Raw genomic sequence first — 26,940 nt, forward strand, 5'->3', positions numbered from 1 at the left:
TATGCTCTCTTTCAATGATAAGGGCATATCTCTTTATTTGAAATTATTGTATGCTCTTTCGCAATATGAAGGGCATCTTTTTATCTGAGATTGTTTCTCCTTACAGATACTCTATCAACAGACATTGGTTGATTATTCATGCTTCACTGTGAGCTACATCATCATGCTTTACGTATGTCTGAACCATACTTATCTCTAGTCTGCACTCTTATTTCTATAACTGGTTACAGACACTATTTTATTAACAAAGTTTTTTGGCTAATACAATTTTACAGAATTCGTGTCCAGTTGTTCGTTGACTCACTTGCCAGAAGACACGCTGTACATTTATATTATCTTGGTAAGCTAGTTTTACTAGCTACTTTAGATTTTCTGTACCCATGCTTGCTTTGGGTTTAAGGCACTTTCTTTCTCTCATAAATGCCCTTTTCATAACCCATTTTTGCTTTTTTCACACCCTTTCTTACTTTGTACTATCCGGATTTTTTCTTTTATTTTTTTCTTTTCATCCATCTTTGTTCTTCGTCCTTTAGGTATCCTTCGTCTCACAGGTGCTTAAATCTCAGTCCTTTTGACTTTCTTGATGTATTTTTGTCTTTTAAATGTGTTCTTTCACACAATTTTTGGCTTGACACATTTGGGTTTTTTATCTTCATCTTTTTTTCACTTCACTACAAATTTATAGTCCTTGTAATAGAATGATTTTTTTTCTTTGCCTTTTCTAAAAATGGTTTTATATTGTATGCCATTACAGCCCTGAAGAAGCCCATGTTTGGGCGAAACGCGTTGGCTGGCTATTTTTATGAAGTGCAACAGGGAAAATAAAAAGACCGAAAAAAACATTTATATGTGAAATGCTTTATGTTGAAACATTACTGTTCATTTGATTACCTATGCGATTATATTGCCTCTCATCCAAACAATTGTCAGTTTTTACAGTCATTTGTAAATCCCATTGTGCTTTGAATATCATGTGGTTTCTTTCTGTTTTAGATGCATCACAATAAGAGGTATTGGTCCCCGGAGCAGGAGAGTCACAGAAACCACACATGGAAGAGGCGCAGGAGATCCCAGAGTCGGGATCGAAATGGCAGAGAGCACCGCCAGCATGACTGGGAGCCGCCAAGACGATCACGCTCCAGAAGGTGAGATTTTATTCTTATTAATATGAACTCCACAAACCATGCCTGAACCCTTTCTGGGTACTTGCAGCATTTTTTTGTTGTGTGTACTATGGCCTTTCTTTCCTTATTGCTGGATATTTGTTGCCTTCACTTCTCAACATATATAATAAGTACTTTCCATCTAGGGAATTGTTATAGCGGTGTATCTGCTGTCTTATCACAAATAAAGTTTAAGAGATGAACTGTACGTTAATGGTGTTTTCAATAGCCTCTTAATGTATTCTCACATTTTCTGTCTCGTTGCGTGCTTTGTTGGCCTTTTCTAATTTTAGCTGTTTTGAAATGACCTGTTTGTAATTGCATAGAAAATAAGCCTTACTTGTCCTGGGTGTTGAACTGTTCTTTTCTTGAGATCCCTTCTGCAAAATATTTACTTTGTGGGTTGGCCTGGAAAAGAATAACGATATTTCCTTTGAAATGTGATAATGAGCCAGTGCATACTATCTTAGAGAGGCTTGAAAATGCGATAGTGCAGTTGCCCTGTCCTCTTGAAAAACAATTGTTTAATTGTCCTTTAAGAAACTGCCGAGCAATCTCTGAAAACAGCACTGGCCAGTCATACCCATGCCCAGAGTTGGGGCATGGCAGTACTAGAAAGGTCCATGCACCTATTCTCCCTAGATCTCTCTCCCCAGGTGCACTACTTGTTTGGTACCACCTAGGGTCTCCCTCTTAATCCATTCTCGTCCATCCTAAACTGTTCGTCTTGCCACATTGATAAGTAATAATTTCTCATGATTTGTTTCTGTTCTAACCATACATTTATTTCAATCTGTGTCTAGATACAGACCAGTCCGATCAGTGTATTCATAATGCCCTGTATCCCTAATGCATTTCAGACCCAGTTGGTCCTTTATCAGGGGGTGTATGTGTCCCCCAATTCTTTTGTGCATCCTCTGTGTTCTCTAATCCGTTCTGGATGCACAGAGTAATCTGTGGACATGGATACCCCCTGATGAAGGACCAATAGCGGTCTGAAATGCAAAGGGGATACGGGGCACAGATGAATACATTGATCGACTGCTTTGCATGAAGGACTGCATGAGGGATCTTGAAAGTATGCTGTTATCACACATTTAAATCTTTAACTCATCCATGCATTGCTTACAAAGTCTTTTTTGTTGTTGCACACTGCAGCAGGTAATATTTGTTGCTTTTATCAGTGCTTGAGTATGAGTGTCAAATCTTTTGGCTTTGCCTGTGCTTGTGTTGAGATTGGAGCGGAGGTAGCAGTACTTTTTGGCAGTCTCACAAGGAACAAAGGTGGAATGAATAGAAATTGGAGCCTGACATTCTCTTACCTGTAATGTAGCTCGCACTTAGTGAGTTTAAAAAGGAAACCTCAAGAACTTCAGGAAAAACTCTTTGGCAACTTCTACTTTAAAGAAGGCACCAGGTATAAAGATAGGACCCTCAGGCCCACTCTTAAATTCACTTTCTGGGCCTGCGGAAGGAAGCTCGGAGGACTGTCTGCTGCTGTGTACTCCAAAAGACTACTTTGCTGCATCTCGAAGGTCTGCTTTGCTACATGGAGCTTGCCTTGAACCCTCCGATGCCTGCCTTACTGTTTGATCTCAGTTCCACTTCTTGAACCCAGGACTACCAGAGTAACTCAAAGGGACTAGTTGGCTAGCCTCCTAATCAGAGCCACTAGAAGGTCGCTTACCCCATTACCCCCGCATGGTTGACCAGAAAAAGCCCCAACCATCTTGAACCCGCACCTGGCCCCAGCCTGAGTGAATCCTAACCCACCGAGTGGTGGCCCGCTAGTCCTGGACCCTAGGTGTTGGTGTTAAAGGTGCCTAGATAGCCAAAATCCAAAACTTGGGAATGAAAACATTTTTCGCAAAAAAACTGCCCTGCGAACCAAGAGGAGACCAGCCTTCTCTGCCCATGGTGTTTTGCCAGTTGGCTCTTCTCCGCAGAAGCAAATCATGTTCACCGGTCCATTGCCGAAGGGTATCGTACATAATAAAACTCATCAGCTACAGTCTCCAGCTTTGTCCTGCTTGAGATTTTCGACTTTCAAATAAGAGACTAAGGGCCTGATTACGAGTTTGGCTGTCTTGGAGTGGGCGGCCATGAAATGCACAGAGTTGTGCATTTGTCTGTTCAGGAAAAGGGGGTGCAACACTACAGGGGGGCACAACATGTGGGCCCCGTGCACAGAGGCACAAGGGGGCCCTGTAGGGCCCTCTTAGTTTCCTCACTGCCACCCTTTTCATGGTGAGCTCGCGGCCATGAAAAGGAGGGCAATGGGCAAACTCGTAATATGCTCGGTGCTGCTGCAGCACCACCCGCATATTACTTCCTCAGCCCGCTGCACCACCGCAGTAGCAGCGGAACTGTGGTGGTCTCACCCATGGAACCCCAAACTCCTAATCGTGCCCTAAATCAGAACGTGGAAATCTTCACCGCAGCTTTGTCCAGCGGTTGCCCGACAGCGGCGGCGACTCAGACACTACCTGCAACCTTGCCCCACTGAACCTCTACCTCCTCAGGACATTTTCTTCAAATTTCGTCTAAGTTCAAAGGTGAGCGCCGACCAGGTCCAATGAACTCTTTGTATCCAACTCGCGCTCCATCGTGATCGGCTATATATATATATTTTTTTCACTTGACCTGGTCTCGCATGACTAAGGTTCGCGGTTGGTGCTTTGATCTTTTAGGTACTAGTTTTTACCTTAAACTTTAACATTTCATATCCCTGGATCTACTAATTGGATTTTTTTGTCTTTTCCGTGTCAAAAAATTTATTAAAATGTACTCTATTTTTCTAAATTCATATGGGATTTTTGTGTGTGTTTTCACTATAGATCTGATTGTGTGCTGCATAAATACTTTATACATTGAGTCTAAGTTAAGTACCGCTACATTAAGCTTGACTTCATTTGTGCCTAGCTACCACAGGAGTAAGCACAGGTTAATTTAGTGACGTAAGTGGGCCACACTGACAGGGATTTCGGCTGTTGCAAGAGCAGGGTTAACACCTCACTCAACCCACAACCCAATTTCTCACACGGTCTATATCTGGCACTCTTTTACCCAATACCTGACTGATACTAGATCTTGACTACTAGTCTTTAAGAGGCACTTCACTGTTAGGAAATCTTTGGATTTCCATTCAGGCTGGAAGAGCAGTCCTTATCTAGGGCAGCCATGGCAGCTTGGAACCAACCAACCAACCTCAGTACACTGACCACACTCTGAACCTTCCACAAGCAGCTCGAGAGTGACCTCTTTAGACTCTTCATAGAATATTAACCATGCTTCTTCCTTACACTTGAATTTAAAGCTTTTTGCCATGATGAAATCTATGTTGTGTCAAATATTTGGTTGATCCCTCCCAATCTCAAATTTCTAGTCTGTTTCCCACTCTTTCCTTACGGACTCTTATTGTAAGTTCTTGCTCTGATAAAATCTTTGTTGTATAAAGTTGCTGATTAATCCTTCTTTTCCTTCTCAATGTAATCTAAATGCTGTTAAACTGTTACGTAGTGTGTAATGCTCTCATACTGACCAGTCCAGATGCTTTAAATAAATAAGAGCTGCTGTGCTTTTACAGCATTTGTTTTAGTACTAGCACTTATGGGTGAGTAAGAGTTCTTTCCAGAATGGCTGCTGCAAGTCTAATGGCTATGTACTAATACTTCTAAACAGAGCTGTCATTTAACAGAGACCGTGCTCGAACATTTTTTAGCACATTACCTGTGCTTTATCTGAAGTTTCTGCACCTCTGTGTGAGGTTTCTGTATGTTTAATGGATCAGTAGCAGCACATCACACACACATTGCTGTACTTTAAAAGGAAGTGCAAGCACTTCTCTGCTGGGCCCTGGTACTTGTAGTTGGATAGTCTGTCCTTTTTTTTGGCTTCCATATGTGAAGTCTGTGGAACGTTTCATGCATTTATGAATCAAGCTATGTTAGCTCTCAGCTTGAATGATCTGGAAACGTGTCTGAGTAAAGGAGTTTAAGCCCCAGTATTTATGAATAAAAGTATGGGGTCAATTTACTGCAGAATGAACCTGGACAGTGTAATCTTGCACCGTGGAGGGAGTCACATCAGTCCTACAGGTCGTAGAAAGTGAGAGCAGTGAATTATCCTAAAACTCGCTAAGCTGTTCCATAGACTGATCACCCTAACAGAAACCAATATCTCAGTCTGCATGATGTGATCTTAAAGAGTAGAAGTGTTTCAAGTGATAGACAAAATATCAATGGCCAAGTGGTATCTGCTGTGTTGCGGAGAGAGAAATGTCAGTCATCATGCTCACTGTCTGCTTGGGAGAGGAGAAATATGATGGTGTTGTCTAAGAACATTGTCAATACAGGAGTTTTCCAGAAAGGTAAATGCTCCCCCAATTTATAGCAAGATCCTGCATATTAATGGGAGAGGAGTTGTAGAGATGCACAGGATTTCTGTCCAGAAAAAAGATTACTATATTAAAGTCCAGCACATTTGCTGTTCGTTACAGTGTATTTTACCAAATGTTAACAATTTTGCCAGCAGCACAAGAAGGCTTCTAGATCTTAAACTGAAGCAGAAAAAAGAATCCATTGCTCGTTTCAGGTTGTATGACAGAGGCACGCATGGCTAAACCTTGCATGCCTCTAGCAACCCTGAACCACTAATGCGTCTGAACCATGCATGCCTTTACCACACATTTTCGGGTTAAAGGCATGATTGGTATAGGGATGTGTATTAAAGATCCCACCCTGTGTCACCTGCCCTCTGCCCTAACAACTACCCTGACCACCAAAAAGTACCCTCCGCTCTAAAATCTTCTCTTTCCCCCCCATGAGCCCTAAAAACTTCTTCGACCCTACCAGCTCTAAAAACTGCCTCAACAACTACCCCACCCCCTGAGCCCTAAAAACTACCCGACCCAACTGTGAACCCTAAAACAAACCTGACCCCCCCCATAGCCCTATAAATTTCTCCGACCCCCCCCACCTGAGCCCTAAAAACTCCCCCAACTTCCCCAACACCCCCTTGAGCCCTAAAAAACGGCCCTGACCCCCCTGAGCCTTAAAGACTACCCTGACTCCCCCAAGCCCTAAAAACTACCCTGACCTCCCTAACCCCTAAAAACTACTCCAACCCCCCGAGCCCTAAAACCAACCATACACCCCGCCAGCCCTTAAAACTACTCCCCACCCCCAAAACCTGAACCCCACTTACCTCACCGCATGCCCTCCCGATCATTCCTGTGTCCACCCATCTTAGCATTTAGGCTGCGCATATGCCTTAACCACGCATATGCGTGGTTAAGTCAAGCATGGTTGTGCTTGCGTAGGAATGGCACATGTGGCTCTGCATGTGGTGTTCAGGACGTTTCCCCTAGTTGCATTCTTTCACCAGGACTCCAAAAACCATAGTTTTAAATCCTTCAAAAGTAGGATCGGTGATGGGGAATATCTGCCTCGTGATTGAGTGCATACGCTTTATATCTCTGGGGTTCTGTGCTCGCTCTTTCTTAAATCATGCTTCTCCTTCAAAACATCAAATAGATGCCGGTATACTCTTTGTGTTTGCACCCAGAAGATGCAGTCCTGGTCTAGCACTGCCAGCTTCCATCTCATTCTGAGCGTTGTGAATATTCTGTATCAAAAATACTTTCAAATATATACTAACATTGTTTTATGGGTTGTTTCTAATGGAAACCATTTTGAGAATCACTCCCCCCCCACAAACTGCTGGTTTCTCAAGCTTATCCTTCTTGCAAACACAATGCTGCTGCGTGTGCTTGTAGCTCAGTTGTTGCCTTAAGGAAATTTAAAGGCATGGTCATGGCCCACCACGAAAGAACTAGAGCAAGGTCACAGAGGAGCACCTCAACTCCACCCTCATCCACGACCCCCTCCCCCCCCCCCCCCCCCCCCACCTTGACCGATGCCAACTCTGCAGCCAAAGAACTACACTGATGGATCACCAACGGCGCAGACAAGCTTGCACTCCTCTACAACCCCCGACAGACAACGCCCCTCGAAGGCCACCTGGTTCACCGCGACCTCCAAGAATCCAGACGCACCTGCAGATGTCTCAAAAAACGATGGAGGAACAGCAAAACCACTAAAGACCAGACTACCTACAAGAACTCCATGACCGAATACCACCGACTCATAAGATCCACCAAAAGAACCTTCATCTGGAACAAAATCCTCAGCAACTCGAAAAGCTCTTCAGCATCATCCAGCAGTTCAACAAACCCTCCAGCGAAGCCACGGACGTCACACCCGCCCAGGACGTCTGCAACAAGCTTGGCTACTACTCCCACCTAAAAATCAAGGCCCTCTATGACAACTTCAGCGAACAGACTCCAGAAACCACCCTTTCATACAGCAACGGCAGCCAGCCCACCATCACCGCCTGGACCCCAGTCGCCACCGAAGATACCACCATGACCATACCATGAAGAGTATGGCCTCAGGAGCCCCCCACGGACCCCTGCCCATCGCACATCTTCCACAGAGCCGTCGCCACAATGCCTGAGCTGTGATGCACCATCAACGCCACCTTCGAATCTGGCACTTTCCCCCATGACTGGAAATGCGCAGAAGTGAAGCCCCTCCTCAAGAAACCCTCTGCAGACCCAATGGACCTGGAAAAACTACTGACCCATCTCTCCTTCCCTTCGCAAACAAAGTCACAGAAAAGATCGTCAGTGTCCACCTGACAAACTTCATCAATGAGAATGCCATACTCCACTCTTCCCAATCCGGATTCTGCAGTAACCACGGCACCGAGACCGCCACAGACGATATCCGCACTCCTCGACCAAGGCCACACCGCGGCCCTCGTCCTACTAGATCCCTCTGCAGCCTTCGACACTGTCTCCCACTGCACTCTCGCAGCCAGACTCCACGAGGCCAGCATACAGGGAAGCACCCTCGACTGGCTCTGCTCCTTCCTCGCCTGTAGAACCCAAAGGATCAGACTCCTTCCTTTCCTCTCCGAACCCACAGAGGTCAACTGCGGAGTACCCTAGGATCGTCTCTCGGCCCCACGCTCTTCAATATCTGCATGGCTGCCCTCGCCACCATTGTCCAACAGCATGGCCTTTGCATGCCCGGAACCTCAGCATCATACTCTGTTTCTCTCACCATGACCCGCCAGATCCGTGCCGTTGCCTCCACCTGCTTCAACACCTTCCGCAAGACCTGTAAGTGATTCCCCCCGAAGCCAGAAAGACCGTCACCCACTCACTCATAACAAGCAGGCTGGACTACGGAAACGCCCTCTACAGTGGAATCAACAAATCCCTGCTACCCAAACTCCAGACCATCCAGAACACTGCGGGCAGACTCGTCCTCGGCAACCCACGACATGAGCACATCACCCAACACCTGTGTGACCTCCACTGGCTCCCCTTCAAGAAGAGAGTAACCTTCAAGCTACTCATCCACACTCACAAATCTCTCCACAAAACCGAACCCAAATACCTCTAAGAAAGAGTCTCCTTCCACGTACCCAAATGAATCCTCCACTCCACCGACTTCGCCCTAGCAGAAACCCCGCTCATCCGTAGAACCCGAGCGGGTGGAAGAACCTTCTTCTACGTCGCGGTTAAGGCCTGGAACGAGCTCCCCTCCCCACACCACCACACCTAGCGCCTTAAGACCCTCACGGGTAAGTAGCGCGCTTCACAATTCCCTGATTGATTGATGGCTTCATACCATTAGATTGAAGATCTTTGTGTGTCATATCAAGACTGTGACTCTGCACCATATTAAAGTTTGAAAGGTTTCCTTTAAAGCTTTTCTGCTCCCATATACCCATGCTGTCATAAGGGCCATACTCGCTATCTCTGGCATAGAGCCTGGGGGTGCATTCTTGCAGAGCTCATATTGGTAGCTATAGCTGTGTCAAGCTGATTTTTTTTTTTTATTGCAAACACTGAACCCAATATCTCTCTTCTATCCTTTTTAAGGAATCCAAAATAAAGCTTAATTGGTTTCTGCTAATGTATTGAAGGCATTGATGGAGAGCTGTTTTTGCTATTTCCTTGATGTGCCCTGCTTCTTCTTTGACATTAGCTAGACGGCAAAAACATTTTCTAATTATGCCCATAGTTCTTATCAACTTGGCGGAGAATGTTAGGCAAATTACTTGCACGGGATCACCATGTTTATCAGTCTTGAGGCATAGTAGTAAATGTGTATCAGAACATAGTGGTTCTTCGTACTATCCTCAAACCTAGCAGATGGGAAATAAGGATATTTGATTACAGTAACACAGTTGAACTAACTACATGCCTTTTTTTTCCCAAACAGATTTATTGGTTTTCATACATCTAGTAGTGAAATTGATGCAATTATCAGTCTGTCTAATAGCGTGCAATTAATAAATATTCAACCTTGACCCCCCCCCACCTCACCCACGAGTCAATACAGCACTTCAGAAGTTACAACACATACCATGGTCCATGAAGGGCTACAGCACATCCAAGAAGACGAGATACAGACAGTTAAGTATAGATTTGCAGTTAATATTGAGTGGCACACAGTAAGGGGCAGAGCAGTACGTCTCTGAACAAGTACAACCGTAGTGATCCTGTAGGTGACCACTCAAGTGTTTCTGACTCCAGGTTGCACAGGCTATCCACCATGGCTCCCCAGGCTCTGGTAACTAAAATTTTCCCTATGCCTCTTTGGGCTTCTCGTAGAAGTAGTCTCCACACGCAGCCCGCCCATCTAATTTACTTCTCCACACAGGGATCCAAGGACTTCCGATTTCTTATTATCTCCCGTTTGTCAAGTATAAATACTAAGTCCTGGAACTTACTGGTAGCTTTCTAGACTTAAGACGTGTGGGGAAACTATGCCAGCAAACAGTGCCCTGGGGTGTGGGGGATCTCTCTTTCTATGACCTCTTTGAGTGTATGAAAGACCCTTTCTCAGAATGTGTTCAGTATGGGACACGCCCAGATAATGTTTATGCTGTGTGCTCCTCCCTCTTCACATCTAGGGCATGCCGCATCGGCTACTTGGAAATATCTGCTCACGCGCTCCGGGGTCAAATATGACCTATGCAGAACATAATGAGTTTGAAGCGTGCATTACAAGAGATCTTGGGTGTTCTATCTTGGAAATAGTCCCAGTCCTTAGCAGCAATAAGAATGCCCAGGTGGTCCTCCCATCTAGTTCGCAGTCTTTCCTGCGGCTGGTGCTGGCCTGCCCATAGTGCTTTTTATAAGTCGGAGACAGTCTTAATGGTGTTTGCCGACATAGCTATATATTGACAACTCTACAGCGCAGGTGGTTTGGCCGTTCCCGTACGCCAGTATGTGCGTATTGCTGTTACGAGTGCTCTATGCAATAAAAAGTGTCCTGCAGTAAATAGAATTCCGTGCGGAACTCATCAAACGTGAGCAGTTCCGTATCTCTGAAGAAGTCCCCTATTTTCGATGCCCCTGCTTCGGTTCAGAGGTCAAGGTCTCGCCAGTTGCCACCATGCAGCAATGCTCTTAATAGGTCATGGGGTAGTTCCGGGGAATAGGGAGTTTAGTACATATTTTCTGTAAACCTCTGCCCCAGCATTTTGCCATCACTTTAAGTTGTTACGAATCATTTAGAGGTGATCTCACCTGGAGAAACACCTTAAACAGGTGCGGTAGTGGTGGTACAAAGGGGCCCAGAGTCTGGTCTGGATTACGGTGCGGTGCTGTGCTGTCCCCCCGATCAGCCATTACAATTGGGCTGCAATCGAAAATAACTCGAGGTCAGGGACTGCCAATCCCCCCGCCGTTGTTGCTTGCTGCATATTTGCTAGCGCAACCCGTTTGCGTCCTGTTCCCCAAATATAAGCAGTGATTAGGGAGCAAAGCTCCTTAAATAAGGCCCCGGGGATCCATAAAGGGAGTGTGGGAAACAAATAAAAGAGGCGGGATAGGGCCACCATCTTCAGGATTGCTATCTGGCCCGCCTCTGAGTGGTAATATCCTCCTGAAATCAGCGGAAACCCTCAAAGATCTAACCGCTTGCCCTATGTTCCCATCCAGCAAGTCAATATGGTTATGGTAAATCTTAACCCCAATGTAAGTCGAGCACCAGGGTTCCCACTAAAGCTGGGCCAAACACTCCGGGGGGGGGGGGGGGGGGGGGGGTCATCGCCCTGCATCACAGGGAAGAGCCTGGACTTCAGCCAGTTGACCCTCAAGCCAGCCAGTCGGGCGGGGGGGGGGGGGGGGATTTAATAAAATATCTGCTTGTCCATGGGGCAGGTTGCGTCATAAATCTACTTGTCCTGTAACAAAATCCATTTGTCCCTTTTGCCGGGGCTCATACTATAGTAGTGTTTGAATACTTGGCAATCCCTGTATGTTGCCACGTTTCCGCAGATCTCCATACTGGCCTGAAAGTACTGGTAAGCAATAGTTCCAGGGTTAGAATGCCCTTTTGAATCTTTGAAAACCCACTAACTTGCATATTTCAAGGGTTTTCAACAACTCTTCTCTAATCTTTTCCCACCCTGAGAAATGTTGGAAATTTTGTTACTCCTGACAATGGCAGACATAAATCTTCTTCCAGAGTTGGGGAAAAAGTGGTTGGAGGAAAAGTGATCTTGCAAACACTCAGATTTCCGCATGAGCAAATCTACACATGCACATTTGCTCATGCTAAAATGCAGTTTACCAATATTTTTCGGATTACTATTTCTTGTCCTACTTCTGTGAATTGTTGGGAATTCATGAAAGCCGTATAGCTGCACCTAATGCAAGGACATAAACCATGGGTGCACTTTTGAGACTTTCTTTAATAATTGGGCTCCTAATTTGGTCTGGCGTTGACCGTGATCCTTTGTGTTTATTAAAATGCTGCATTTCTTTCTCTGTATTGGCTGGCTTCACTGTGAGTGAAATCATTCTGCTCTTTCACAAGGAACATATTGGCACACATAGTAGTTTTTTTCAGTGCCAGTAACTACTTTGGCAGTGTGTGCTTTTTGAGACCAAAAACAAGTTTTTACTTTTGCCAATGTTTGTTATAATGGTGAGGCCCTGGCAGCTCCCACACAATAAGGTTTTACAAATACCATGCCAAAACAGTTCACACATTGACAAAACTAAAAAGCTGTCCACCAATTTCAGACCTACTTGCTTTGCCAATGCTTGTTTATTTTTGTTTCCCATAATCTTATTGAAGCTGCTTACACTGATTTTCCATTATGAATATTTTTGAGCAATACAAGCATGCATCAACACATGTTACTAAATAATGCTGCAAAGAAATGGTACCTGAAACTTTACAGTAGTTTAGAGAATTTTTTTTTTCCAGCTTTCATTTTTTATGAACATTTTATTTTGAAAGTTAAGAATCAACCTTGCTTTCAAGGTTCTGCCTCGTATGGCTAAACTTTGAAAACGTGTGTACACATTTTTACACTTGAACCACTATCAGTAGTGCAGTCAGAGCTTACAACATTTACTTAGAGCACTCACCCTAATAATAAAGGATTTCAATTAATGAACCATAAATACAAGTTTGAACCTCAGTAACATATGGGCAAAACATTCACCTTCACTGCAGACAGTGCCCTTCCCTGAGCCATAATATTGTACTGCAAACTGGCAGCCAAAGGGTTTGTGCTGCAGGGGGTTGGGCCTACTTGTCCCAAGGACAAAAAACACATGAAAACTTGTTGCCCTTGACCTCAAACAATATGTCCTGGGTGTCCGGCTATAGGAATTCCACGTAGTCTAAACTTCTCAAACATGGATCTGGCTCCCCTCAAGTAGTCTCTCGGATTGCGCAAGAAGATGAGTAAATTATCTGCATAAAGTGCTGTACGATGGTGATGCCTACCAAAACACAAACCTCTGTATAACTACCGAGACCAAGCCAAGGCCACTAGAGGCTCCATAGTGAACAACAGGGGAGACAGGGGGCATCCCTGTCATGTTCCCTGCCCCACCGAGAAGCCCACCAAGATCTTCCCCGTGCGTACCTTAGCCGTAGGACTAGTATACAGCAACCGAGTCTGCGCTATGAAGCTCTCGTCGAGTACCATGCGGGACATCACCTTGTACGAATAATGGCATTCCTGGCTATTGAACGCCGCATTAATATCAACAGCAAAAACTGTGGCCCCCTCGTAATCATCCTTCCTAGCTTCTTAAAAGGTCTGTGTGGATTAACCTAGGCATGCTGGGCAGGAGCCTAGCCGCTAGAATTTTGCTCAGGATTTTGTAATCTATGTTAAGCATATATATAGGCGTCAGTAGGCTGACTGTTCATAGGCAGATGTATCCTGTCTTGGGATTGGGACTATCGCTGCTTTTTTGGTGGTGTCCAGTAGGGACCCGGTAGCCCTGACCTCTGTGTATAAAGTGAACAATATAGGTGTTAGTTCCTCAGAATACGTGGCGTAGAATTCTTCCTGGAATCCATTCGTTCCTGGGGTCTTATTGTGTGCCATATGCTTGATGGCAAAAGTTATTTTGGCTCGGATTGTCTCTCAGAATGCTTGGTCTTCCAGCGACTCGGGTTTAAGCCTCGACATAGGAATTGAGATCAAGGGAAGCCCACTGCAAATATGTTGGAACAGGATTATGGTCGGATATGTTGCAGGAGAGGTACTCAATAGTGTGCACTAAACTGTGAAGATCTGGTGTGCAGAGATCTAGGCGGACATGTACCTCGTGGAGTCCAGCGAGGGAGTAATCCTCGGCATCTCAATGAGTCCCCATTGTTGTTGCCAGTCTCCGAGCACCCTGGCTGTACAAACTGTCTGGAAGTTAGGGAGGATGTGAGCGGTCCAGGTACACGCAAATGAAATACCCTTCCTATTATGGTCGAAGTAGTTGGGTATGGTGCTAGCTGTCTCGACAAGCCTCCCAAGAACGTGCTCTGTTTTAAGGTTGGGGCATATGTTTACTTAAGTGTCCCTCAAGTCGCCCTCTCAAAACCATGACCTTCCAGGTCCACCAATTTATCCACTATCTGAAAAGGCACTCTTGCTCTAATCCAGATTAGGGCACCCCTGGCGTAGGCTGAAAATGTTGGGTAATACGCGTGACCCCTCCAGCGTCGCTGCAGTGCAATACCCTCTTTGTCTGTCAAATGTGTCTCCTGTAGCAATGCTATTTGAGGTAGTATGCAGTCCCTGGATGTTCCAAGATAAACACTTATTCCTTCTCTGCCCTCTGTGAGTGACCTCAGGAAAGAAGCTACTACTGTGCCTCCGTCCCATTCTTTCACTTCTTAGCCCCCAATGCATAACATAGGCATATAGCACAGTTCTCTATGATCCCAATGTTCCAACTCCCCCACCCCACAACAAGTGGACCAAAACCACCCATCCAAACAATGTGAGAAACAAAATTAGTCATGAGAGTTTCTCAACGCTATATACTAGCTGTGGTGGTCAGTGAGCTCACCCAGCTATCGAACTCCCACTCGGCGCATTCCAAATGGTATTGGAAACCCACTCATTGCTCAGTGTCTTGTATAGCACTTGGTTGCCCTCTATGCAAAACAAGGAAATCACTGTAGCATTATAACACATTACCAGTTGCTCGTACAGTTCAGATGTCATCTGCCGATTTGGTCATCACCTTGAGTAGTTCTAGGCTCGAGTCCTCCAAAGAATTGGAGCAGTGATCAGATTCACAGTATCGTGCATGAGGGTGCAGTTCCGGTGATAAAGACCTCGTCTACCTCCCACTCATCTAGGCCACCCCTTCCATTGCCCTCTGCTATCCTACTTTGACCCGTGCAGGGGGGATAGAGCTACGTCGCAAGCTTTTGTGCCTAGTACTGATACGTGCTTGTTGCTGGCGGGGGCTTCAGTCGTGCCACGAGAAGCGTGGAGACTCCGGCCAATCCCGGACTTCTAGTAGGGAATGAAAGATATACGGTCCCTCTGAGGTCATCACCTTCAGCTTTGTGAGGAATAGCATTGCAAATTTAAATTTCTTGCTGCCGTAGTCTTTTGTTATCCGCCGTGAACGATGCTCTTTGTCTCTGTGCCTCCCTTGAGAAGTCAGGAAAAATCCAAACCACAGCATTATCGACCCGTTGCTCTTCCTTCTTCTGGGCTGGTGCCAGGATTTGATTGCAATCTTTGTAGTGTAGTAGTCTAGCCACTACTGGTCTCGGGGAGCCCTGGGGTGGTCTCAGTGGGACTCTGTGTGCTCTTTCAGGTGCAAAGAAGGAAGAGAGATCCTCAGGCGCAGCCAGTTCTCAACAAAGGTCATTATATTGGCACCCTCCACCTTCTCACAGTCCCACCACCCGGATATTGTTGCGACTGGAGCGATTTTCTGCATCCTCAGCCCGTAATTCAAGAGTGCTGACCTTCGCCTCGACCGACGTCAGTTGCTCCTTCATCGCAGTAAGCTCCGGTGGGAGCTCCTTCAGAATTTGCTCATTCGCGGTTACTCTCTCCGCACGCCGTTTATGGTCCTCTCGTAGAAGGCCCAGGACAATATTTATAGCATCTATTTTAGATTCCATTACCTCGCAGGAGGTCGTTATGGCTTGAAGGATGTCTTGTAATGTGAGGCCCATTGGTGGCCCCTTGGGCTGTGACGTGCTCTCAGCCTTTTATGGCGTGCCAGCCCCGCTTTCAGGATCTTTGTTGCACTTGCGGGAGGGTCTGCCCATGGTTCCTATGGGTATGCTAGCGCATCTCAGTACTTCCTCGACACGCTCCAGTCTATAGCCAGTATAGAGCCATCCACCGCTCTCAAGTTCACAGGGCAGGGACCTCTCCTCCCTACTTCACCAGTAGGCCTGTCTGATAGTCCGTAGGAGCCATAAATAGGATGCAATGTAGCACAGCTGGCTATAGTGTCCCATCAGGGGCTCTAGACCAGATACTGATGTGCAACAGTCTCTCGGCAGCAGTCTATCGCACACGTTCAGAGTGAAAACCTCCCAGCCGTTGCCATGGTAGATCTCTGTGGTCTCAGCAAATGCCCTAGCCCCTTACGTATCCTGGGGAGTTTTGGCACCTCACCCTCCCAATGAAATGGGGGCCCAAACGCGCACACGGATCGCGGGCCAGTCCCTCCCACCCTCGATGGACCCTCCGACAGCCGTCTGCGGCACGGGGCAGCATCGGATGTCAAGCTACCCTCTCAGCCGACATTCATGGTCAGCAGCAGGTCCAAGGCAGCATGGATTAAACTCTAAGGCAGTTGGGGCCTCAGGAAGCGGGGACCAAACGTCCTCCAATACAGGCACCTCCCGTGCCACCATGAGTAAGGCTGTCGTCACTGGGGTCTCTCTCTGATCCCCGCTGCAGGGTCCTACAATTTCTCTGCCGGCTACCACCTAGTTGGAATCACACACCACCCCGGTCACAGCAGTCGCTGTACAATCGTGCACCCATCAGGGGTAGAGCGGTATCGCTTCGCTCGTTGTCCGGCTCCACCAGGCAGTGCACCACTCACTGCCGGGCTCCCAAACAGCACTCTCCTCCTAGTAGCAATGCTTCTCATGCAGTCATATAGGGTCCAATTCTGACTCCGATTTGGAGCGTCGGAGCGTCACTGGGGACCAGCACAGTGACATTATCACTCGGCTATCTATGGCCTGTGCCCCTGGTCTTCTGCAGCTCCAGGCACGTCTGCTCCGAGCGGGCGCTGCCATTTTGGATTCGTTCCTCACGGGCACACTCCGCTCCCCGGCACTAGTATCGCTCCACTCCCGGAATTTTTGCCGCTGCTATGGCTTCCTCGGTGCAAGCTCAAGCAGAGGGGATAGCCAGAGCTCTAAAGCTGGACTCATGGAGTCAGAATGCGGGTCGGCCGAGCAGAGCTCCGAGCAACGCTGCTCACTCCATCAGCGTCAGGCCACACCCCATCTTGAACTCACTACATACGTAAGTATGTATGGGAAAAGTCGTTAGACTTGTAAAATGTTTGATTCATCCTAGACGAACCTGAACCAAGCACATTGGTGGAAGCTTGAGACCTTAAGTTACCTTGAAAAATATTAATTTAAGCAAAACAGAACTCATTGGAGTTTGCCTTTTATACCGTATTGTCTGATCATAATTCATAATGCATTATTTTTGTGCATCTTGATCTGTTAGGTGTTATCCTTTCAGAAGTTTATTTACCATTCACAGCACGTTTAGCAGAGTGGTGTTAGTACCTATCTATAGGTATGCACATTAATTCTGATGTTGGAATAGAAAATGTAACTTTTATCTATCGTCTAGCCTGTTAAAAGGAGGATAAAAGACGAATTAGCCTAAAAGAAGCTTCAACAAGTTTACCAAAAGATACCCCATGCAAATATCTTCTGAAGATGGTGTGGAAAGGAAGTTTCTTACTACTTGTAAATGAAATGCTGCACTCTTTGTTAAATATTATGATGCCAAAATATAACTAGCATCGCACATGATATTGCCATCACTAGGTAAACTCAGGGGCGAATGCAGCATTGGGATTCATGTTTATTTTTAAGTCTCGCCTAGCACTATTTTCTTATATGGCTTTCTCTGACATGCTCCCCTGCAACGCTTGTGTTTAGGTCTCGCCTGAGCTAGCGCATGCCGTGCTCTGGAAAGACATTTAGTAACTGGGCTTTTAAAAGTCCTTCCAGGCGCTTTTGCTGGCCTCGAGTGTGTGGTGACGCGTACAATGACGAGCAGGGGCGCCATCTGGCTTTCCTCTCGTCATGGTGCACGCACACCAATCGCCAGACGTGCTTCTTCTTCTTCTTCTTCTTCTTCTTCTTCTTCTTCTTCTTCTTCTTCTTCTTCTTCTTCTTCTTCTTCTTCTTCTTCTTCTTCTTCTTCTTCTTCTTCTTCTTCTTCTTCTTCTTCTTCTTCTTCTTCTTCTTCTTCTTCTTCTTCTTCTTCTTCTTCTTCTTCTTCTTCTTCTTCTTCTTCTTCTTCTTCTTCTTCTTCTTCTTCTTCTTCTTCTTCTTCTTCTTCTTCTTCTTCTTCTTCTTCTTCTTCTTCTTCTTCTTCTTCTTCTTCTTCTTCTTCTTCTTCTTCTTCTTCTTCTTCTTCTTCTTCTTCTTCTTCTTCTTCTTCTTCTTCTTCTTCTTCTTCTTCTTCTTCTTCTTCTTCTTCTTCTTCTTCTTCTTCTTCGGTATCTTCTTCTTCTTCTTCTTCTTCTTCTTCTTCTTCTTCTTCTTCTTCTTCTTCTTCTTCTTCTTCTTCTTCTTCTTCTTCTTCTTCTTCTTCTTCTTCTTCTTCTTCTTCTTCTTCTTCTTCTTCTTCTTCTTCTTCTTCTTCTTCTTCTTCTTCTTCTTCTTCTTCTTCTTCTTCTTCTTCTTCTTCTTCTTCTTCTTCTTCTTCTTCTTCTGTATCTTCTTCTTCTTCTTCTTCTTCTTCTTCTTCTTCTTCTTCTTCTTCTTCTGTATCTTCTTCTGTATCTTCTTCTTCTTCTTCTTCTTCTTCTTCTTCTGTATCTTCTTCTGTATCTTCTTCTGTATCTTCTTCTTCTTCTTCTGTATCTTCTTCTGTATCTTCTTCTGTATCTTCTTCTTCTTCTTCTTCTTCTTCTTCTTCTTCTTCTTCTTCTTCTTCTTCTTCTGTATCTTCTTCTTCTTCTGTATCTTCTTCTTCTTCTTCTTCTTCTGTATCTTCTTCTTCTTCTTCTTCTTCTTCTTCTGTATCTTCTTCTTCTTCTTCTTCTGTATCTTCTTCTTCTTCTTCTTCTGTATCTTCTTCTTCTGTATCTTCTTCTTCTTCTTCGGTTTCTTCTTCTTCTTCTTCTTCTGTATCTTCTTCTTCTTCTTCGGTTTCTTCTTCTTCTTCTTCTTCTGTATCTTCTTCTTCTTCTTCGGTTTCTTCTTCTTCTTCTTCTTCTTCTTCTGTATCTTCTTCTTCTTCTGTATCTTCTTCTGTATCTTCTTCTGTTTCTTCTTCTTCGGTTTCTTCTTCTGTTTCTTCTTCTTCGGTTTCTTCTTCTGTTTCTTCTTCTTCGGTTTCTTCTTCGGTTTCTTCTTCTTCGGTTTCTTCTTCTGTTTCTTCTTCTTCGGTTTCTTCTTCTGTTTCTTCTTCTTCGGTTTCTTCTTCTGTTTCTTCTTCTTCGGTTTCTTCTTCTGTTTCTTCTTCTTCGGTATCTTCTTCTTCTTCTTCTTCGGTATCTTCTTCTTCTTCTTCTTCGGTATCTTCTTCGGTATCTTCTTCTTCTTCTTCGGTATCTTCTTCGGTTTCTTCTTCGGTATCTTCTTCGGTTTCTTCTTCGGTATCTTCTTCTTCGGTATCTTCTTCGGTATCTTCTTCTTCGGTATCTTCTTCTTCGGTATCTTCTTCGGTATCTTCTTCTTCGGTATCTTCTTCTTCTTCTTCTTCGGTATCTTCTTCGGTATCTTCTTCTTCGGTATCTTCTTCTTCTTCGGTATCTTCTTCTTCGGTATCTTCTTCTTCTTCTTCGGTATCTTCTTCTTCTTCTTCGGTTTCTTCTTCTTCTTCTTCGGTTTCTTCTTCGGTATCTTCTTCTTCGGTATCTTCTTCGGTATCTTCTTCTTCTTCGGTATCTTCTTCGGTATCTTCTTCGGTATCTTCTTCTTCGGTATCTTCTTCTTCTTCGGTATCTTCTTCGGTATCTTCTTCGGTATCTTCTTCTTCGGTATCTTCTTCTTCGGTATCTTCTTCGGTATCTTCTTCTTCGGTATCTTCTTCGGTATCTTCTTCGGTATCTTCTTCTTCGGTATCTTCTTCGGTATCTTCTTCGGTATCTTCTTCTTCGGTATCTTCTTCTGTTTCTTCTTCGGTATCTTCTTCTGTTTCTTCTTCTTCGGTATCTTCTTCTGTTTCTTCTTCTTCGGTATCTTCTTCTGTATCTTCTTCTTCGGTATCTTCTTCTGTATCTTCTTCTTCTTCTTCTTCTGTATCTTCTTCTTCTTCTTCTTCTTCTGTATCTTCTTCTTCTTCTTCTTCTTCTTCTTCTGTATCTTCTTCTTCTTCTTCTTCTGTATCTTCTTCTTCTTCTTCTTCTGTATCTTCTTCTTCTTCTTCTTCTGTATCTTCTTCGGTATCTTCTTCTGTTTCTTCTTCGGTATCTTCTTCTGTTTCTTCTTCTTCGGTTTCTTCTTCTGTTTCTTCTTCTTCGGTATCTTCTTCTTCTTCTTCTTCGGTATCTTCTTCTGTTTCTTCTTCTTCTTCGGTATCTTCTTCTTCTTCTTCTTCGGTATCTTCTTCTTCTTCTTCTTCGGTATCTTCTTCTTCTTCTTCTTCGGTATCTTCTTCTTCTTCTTCTTCGGTATCTTCTTCTTCTTCTTCTTCGGTATCTTCTTCTTCTTCGGTATCTTCTTCGGTATCTTCTTCTTCTTCTTCGGTATCTTCTTCGGTTTCTTCTTCGGTATCTTCTTCTTCGGTATCTTCTTCTTCTTCTTCTTCGGTATCTTCTTCTTCTTCTTCGGTATCTTCTTCTTCTTCTTCGGTTTCTTCTTCTTCTTCTTCGGTATCTTCTTCTTCTTCTTCGGTATCTTCTTCGGTATCTTCTTCTTCTTCTTCGGTATCTTCTTCTTCTTCTTCGGTATCTTCTTCTTCGGTATCTTCTTCTTCTTCTTCTTCTTCTTCGGTATCTTCTTCGGTATCTTCTTCGGTATCTTCTTCTTCGGTATCTTCTTCGGTATCTTCTTCTTCTTCTTCTTCTGTATCTTCTTCTTCTTCTTCTTCTGTATCTTCTTCTTCTTCTTCTTCTGTATCTTCTTCTTCTTCTTCTTCTGTATCTTCTTCTTCTTCTTCTTCTGTATCTTCTTCTGTATCTTCTTCGGTATCTTCTTCTGTTTCTTCTTCGGTATCTTCTTCTTCTGTTTCTTCTTCGGTATCTTCTTCTTCTGTTTCTTCTTCGGTATCTTCTTCTTCTGTTTCTTCTTCGGTATCTTCTTCTTCTTCTTCTTCGGTATCTTCTTCTTCTTCGGTTTCTTCTTCTTCTTCTTCGGTATCTTCTTCTTCTTCTTCTTCGGTATCTTCTTCTTCTTCTTCTTCTGTTTCTTCTTCTTCTTCGGTATCTTCTTCTTCGGTATCTTCTTCTTCTTCTTCGGTATCTTCTTCTTCTTCGGTATCTTCTTCGGTATCTTCTTCTTCTTCTTCGGTATCTTCTTCGGTATCTTCTTCTTCTTCTTCGGTATCTTCTTCGGTTTCTTCTTCGGTATCTTCTTCTTCGGTATCTTCTTCTTCTTCTTCGGTATCTTCTTCGGTATCTTCTTCGGTTTCTTCTTCGGTATCTTCTTCTTCGGTATCTTCTTCTTCTTCTTCTTCTTCTTCGGTATCTTCTTCGGTATCTTCTTCGGTATCTTCTTCTTCGGTATCTTCTTCGGTATCTTCTTCTTCTTCTTCTTCTGTTTCTTCTTCGGTATCTTCTTCTTCTTCTTCTTCTTCTTCGGTATCTTCTTCTTCTTCTTCTTCGGTATCTTCTTCTTCTTCTTCTTCGGTATCTTCTTCTTCTTCGGTATCTTCTTCTTCGGTATCTTCTTCTTCTTCTTCGGTATCTTCTTCTTCTTCGGTATCTTCTTCGGTATCTTCTTCTTCTTCTTCGGTATCTTCTTCGGTATCTTCTTCTTCTTCTTCGGTATCTTCTTCGGTTTCTTCTTCGGTATCTTCTTCTTCGGTATCTTCTTCTTCTTCTTCTTCTTCTTCGGTATCTTCTTCTTCGGTATCTTCTTCGGTATCTTCTTCTTCGGTATCTTCTTCGGTATCTTCTTCGGTATCTTCTTCTTCGGTATCTTCTTCTTCTTCTTCGGTATCTTCTTCGGTATCTTCTTCGGTTTCTTCTTCGGTATCTTCTTCGGTATCTTCTTCTTCTTCTTCTTCTTCTTCGGTATCTTCTTCGGTATCTTCTTCGGTATCTTCTTCTTCTTCTTCTTCGGTATCTTCTTCTTCTTCTTCTTCTTCTTCGGTATCTTCTTCTTCTTCTTCTTCTTCTTCTTCTTCTTCGGTATCTTCTTCTTCTTCTTCGGTATCTTCTTCTTCTTCTTCGGTATCTTCTTCTTCTTCTTCGGTATCTTCTTCTTCTTCTTCGGTATCTTCTTCTTCTTCTTCGGTATCTTCTTCGGTATCTTCTTCTTCTTCTTCTTCTTCTTCTTCTTCTTCTTCTTCTTCTGTATCTTCTTCTTCTTCTTCTTCGGTATCTTCTTCTTCTTCTTCTTCGGTATCTTCTTCTTCGGTATCTTCTTCTTCTTCGGTATCTTCTTCGGTATCTTCTTCTTCTTCTTCTTCGGTATCTTCTTCTTCTTCTTCGGTATCTTCTTCTTCTTCTTCGGTATCTTCTTCTTCTTCTTCGGTATCTTCTTCGGTATCTTCTTCTTCTTCTTCGGTATCTTCTTCGGTTTCTTCTTCGGTATCTTCTTCTTCGGTATCTTCTTCTTCTTCTTCTTCGGTATCTTCTTCTTCTTCTTCTTCGGTATCTTCTTCTTCTTCTTCTTCGGTATCTTCTTCTTCGGTATCTTCTTCTTCTTCTTCTTCTTCTTCTTCTTCTTCTTCTTCATCTTCATCTTCATCTTCATCTTCATCTTCATCTTCATCTTCTTCTTCATCTTCATCTTCATCTTCATCTTCATCTTCATCTTCATCTTCATCTTCATCTTCATCTTCTTCTTCTTCGGTATCTTCTTCTTCTTCGGTATCTTCATCTTCATCTTCTTCTTCTTCTTCTTCTTCTTCGGTATCTTCATCTTCATCTTCTTCTTCTTCTTCTTCGGTATCTTCTTCTTCTTCTTCTTCTTCGGTATCTTCTTCTTCTTCTTCTTCTTCTTCGGTATCTTCTTCTTCTTCTTCTTCTTCTTCGGTATCTTCTTCTTCTTCTTCTTCTTCTTCGGTATCTTCTTCTTCTTCTTCGGTATCTTCTTCTTCTTCTTCGGTATCTTCTTCTTCTTCTTCGGTATCTTCTTCTTCTTCTTCGGTATCTTCTTCTTCTTCTTCGGTATCTTCTTCTTCTTCTTCTTCGGTATCTTCTTCTTCTTCTTCTTCGGTATCTTCTTCTTCTTCTTCTTCTTCTTCTTCGGTATCTTCTTCTTCTTCTTCTTCTTCGGTATCTTCTTCTTCTTCTTCTTCTTCGGTATCTTCTTCTTCTTCTTCTTCTTCGGTATCTTCTTCTTCTTCTTCATCTTCTTCGGTATCTTCTTCTTCTTCGGTATCTTCTTCTTCTTCTTCTTCTTCTTCTTCTTCTTCTTCTTCTTCTTCTTCTTCTTCGGTATCTTCTTCTTCTTCTTCTTCGGTATCTTCTTCTTCGGTATCTTCTTCGGTATCTTCTTCGGTATCTTCTTCTTCTTCGGTATCTTCTTCTTCTTCTTCTTCTTCTTCTGTATCTTCTTCTTCTTCTGTATCTTCTTCTTCTTCGGTATCTTCTTCGGTATCTTCTTCTTCTTCTTCGGTATCTTCTTCTTCTTCTTCGGTATCTTCTTCTTCTTCTTCTTCGGTATCTTCTTCTTCTTCTTCTTCGGTATCTTCTTCTTCTTCTTCTTCTTCTTCTTCTTCTTCGGTATCTTCTTCTTCTTCTTCTTCTTCGGTATCTTCTTCTTCTTCTTCTTCTTCGGTATCTTCTTCTTCTTCTTCTTCTTCGGTATCTTCTTCTTCTTCTTCATCTTCTTCGGTATCTTCTTCTTCTTCGGTATCTTCTTCTTCTTCTTCTTCTTCTTCTTCTTCTTCTTCTTCTTCTGTATCTTCTTCTTCTTCTTCTTCGGTATCTTCTTCTTCGGTATCTTCTTCTTCTTCGGTATCTTCTTCGGTATCTTCTTCTTCTTCTTCTTCGGTATCTTCTTCTTCTTCGGTATCTTCTTCTTCTTCTTCTTCTTCTTCTTCTTCTTCTTCTGTATCTTCTTCTTCTTCTTCTTCGGTATCTTCTTCTTCGGTATCTTCTTCTTCTTCGGTATCTTCTTCGGTATCTTCTTCTTCTTCTTCTTCGGTATCTTCTTCTTCTTCTTCGGTATCTTCTTCTTCTTCTTCGGTATCTTCTTCTTCTTCGGTATCTTCTTCTTCTTCGGTATCTTCTTCGGTATCTTCTTCTTCTTCTTCGGTATCTTCTTCGGTTTCTTCTTCGGTATCTTCTTCTTCGGTATCTTCTTCGGTATCTTCTTCTTCTTCTTCGGTATCTTCTTCGGTTTCTTCTTCGGTATCTTCTTCTTCGGTATCTTCTTCTTCTTCTTCTTCGGTATCTTCTTCTTCTTCTTCTTCGGTATCTTCTTCTTCGGTATCTTCTTCTTCTTCTTCTTCGGTATCTTCTTCTTCTTCTTCTTCTTCTTCGGTATCTTCTTCTTCTTCTTCTTCTTCGGTATCTTCTTCTTCTTCTTCTTCTTCGGTATCTTCTTCTTCTTCTTCTTCTTCTGTATCTTCTTCTTCTTCATCTTCTTCTGTATCTTCTTCTTCATCTTCTTCGGTATCTTCTTCTTCTTCGGTTTCTTCTTCTTCTTCTTCTTCGGTTTCTTCTTCTTCTTCTTCTTCGGTATCTTCTTCTTCGGTATCTTCTTCTTCTTCTTCTTCTTCTTCTTCTTCGGTATCTTCTTCTTCTTCTTCGGTATCTTCTTCTTCTTCTTCTTCTTCGGTATCTTCTTCTTCTTCTTCTTCTTCGGTATCTTCTTCTTCTGTATCTTCTTCTTCTTCATCTTCTTCTTCATCTTCTTCGGTATCTTCTTCTTCTTCGGTATCTTCTTCTTCTTCTTCGGTATCTTCTTCTTCTTCTTCGGTATCTTCTTCTTCTTCTTCGGTATCTTCTTCTTCTTCTTCGGTATCTTCTTCTTCTTCTTCGGTATCTTCTTCTTCTTCTTCGGTATCTTCTTCTTCTTCTTCGGTATCTTCTTCTTCTTCTTCGGTATCTTCTTCTTCTTCTTCTTCGGTATCTTCTTCTTCTTCTTCTTCGGTATCTTCTTCTTCTTCTTCTTCTTCTTCTTCGGTATCTTCTTCTTCTTCATCTTCTTCTTCTTCGGTATCTTCTTCTTCTTCATCTTCTTCTTCTTCGGTATCTTCTTCTTCTTCTTCTTCTTCTTCTTCGGTTTCTTCTTCTTCTTCTTCTTCTTCGGTATCTTCTTCTTCTTCTTCGGTATCTTCTTCTTCTTCTTCTTCTTCGGTATCTTCTTCTTCTTCTTCATCTTCTTCGGTATCTTCTTCTTCTTCTTCATCTTCTTCTTCTTCTTCTTCTTCTTCTTCTTCTTCTTCTGTATCTTCTTCTTCTTCGGTATCTTCTTCTTCTTCTTCTTCGGTATCTTCTTCTTCTTCTTCTTCGGTATCTTCTTCTTCTTCTTCGGTATCTTCTTCTTCTTCGGTATCTTCTTCGGTATCTTCTTCTTCTTCTTCGGTATCTTCTTCGGTTTCTTCTTCGGTATCTTCTTCTTCGGTATCTTCTTCGGTATCTTCTTCTTCTTCTTCGGTATCTTCTTCTTCGGTATCTTCTTCGGTATCTTCTTCTTCTTCTTCGGTATCTTCTTCTTCTTCTTCTTCGGTATCTTCTTCTTCGGTATCTTCTTCTTCTTCTTCTTCGGTATCTTCTTCTTCTTCTTCTTCTTCGGTATCTTCTTCTTCTTCTTCTTCTTCGGTATCTTCTTCTTCTTCTTCTTCTTCTTCTTCTGTATCTTCTTCTTCTTCATCTTCTTCTGTATCTTCTTCTTCTTCATCTTCTTCGGTATCTTCTTCTTCATCTTCTTCGGTATCTTCTTCTTCTTCGGTATCTTCTTCTTCTTCTTCTTCGGTATCTTCTTCTTCGGTATCTTCTTCTTCTTCTTCTTCTTCTTCTTCTTCGGTATCTTCTTCTTCTTCTTCGGTATCTTCTTCTTCTTCTTCTTCTTCGGTATCTTCTTCTTCTTCTTCTTCTTCGGTATCTTCTTCTTCTTCTTCTTCTTCGGTATCTTCTTCTTCTTCATCTTCTTCTTCATCTTCTTCGGTATCTTCTTCTTCTTCGGTATCTTCTTCTTCTTCTTCTTCTTCTTCTTCTTCTTCTTCTTCTTCTTCTGTATCTTCTTCTTCTTCTTCTTCGGTATCTTCTTCTTCGGTATCTTCTTCTTCTTCGGTATCTTCTTCGGTATCTTCTTCTTCTTCTTCTTCGGTATCTTCTTCTTCTTCTTCGGTATCTTCTTCTTCTTCTTCGGTATCTTCTTCTTCTTCGGTATCTTCTTCTTCTTCGGTATCTTCTTCGGTATCTTCTTCTTCTTCTTCGGTATCTTCTTCTTCGGTATCTTCTTCGGTATCTTCTTCTTCTTCTTCGGTATCTTCTTCTTCGGTATCTTCTTCTTCGGTATCTTCTTCTTCTTCTTCTTCGGTATCTTCTTCTTCTTCTTCTTCTTCTTCTTCTTCTTCTTCTTCTTCTTCTTCTTCTTCTTCTTCTTCTTCTTCTTCTTCTTCTTCTTCTTCTTCTTCTTCTTCTTCTTCTTCTTCTTCTTCTGTATCTTCTTCTTCTGTATCTTCTTCTTCTTCTTCTTCTTCTTCTGTATCTTCTTCTTCTTCTTCTGTATCTTCTTCTTCTTCTTCTTCTTCTTCTTCTTCTTCTTCTTCTTCTTCTTCGGTATCTTCTTCTTCGGTATCTTCTTCTTCTTCTTCGGTATCTTCTTCTTCTTCTTCGGTATCTTCTTCTTCTTCTGTATCTTCTTCTTCTTCTGTATCTTCTTCTTCTTCTGTATCATCTTCATCTTCTTCTTCTTCTTCTTCTTCTTCTTCTTCTTCTTCTTCTTCTTCTTCTTCTGTATCTTCTTCATCTTCTTCTTCTTCTTCTTCTTCTTCTTCTTCTTCTTCTTCTTCTGTATCTTCTTCATCTTCTTCTTCTTCTTCTTCTTCTTCTTCTTCTTCTTCTTCTTCTTCTTCTTCTGTATCATCTTCTTCTTCTGTATCATCTTCTTCTTCTGTATCATCTTCTTCT

The 26,940-nt window shown here is 43.1% G+C and overlaps 1 protein-coding gene across 2 annotated transcripts in view; it reads left to right on the top strand.

Moving 5' to 3' along the window:
* CLK3 (CDC like kinase 3) overlaps positions 1 to 26,940 on the top strand; it is a 272,328-nt gene that overhangs the window by 19,500 nt on the left and 225,888 nt on the right. For both annotated transcript variants that reach the window (XM_085643786.1, XM_085643787.1), the window contains exon 2: positions 994 to 1,145. In XM_085643786.1, the coding sequence (XP_085499912.1) occupies positions 994 to 1,145 (152 nt within the window). The remainder of the gene's footprint in view (positions 1 to 993; positions 1,146 to 26,940) is intronic.

Source organism: Triturus cristatus, chromosome 3_1, assembly GCF_964204655.1.
Source record: "Triturus cristatus chromosome 3_1, aTriCri1.1, whole genome shotgun sequence".
Classification (NCBI taxonomy): Eukaryota; Metazoa; Chordata; class Amphibia; order Caudata; family Salamandridae; genus Triturus; species Triturus cristatus.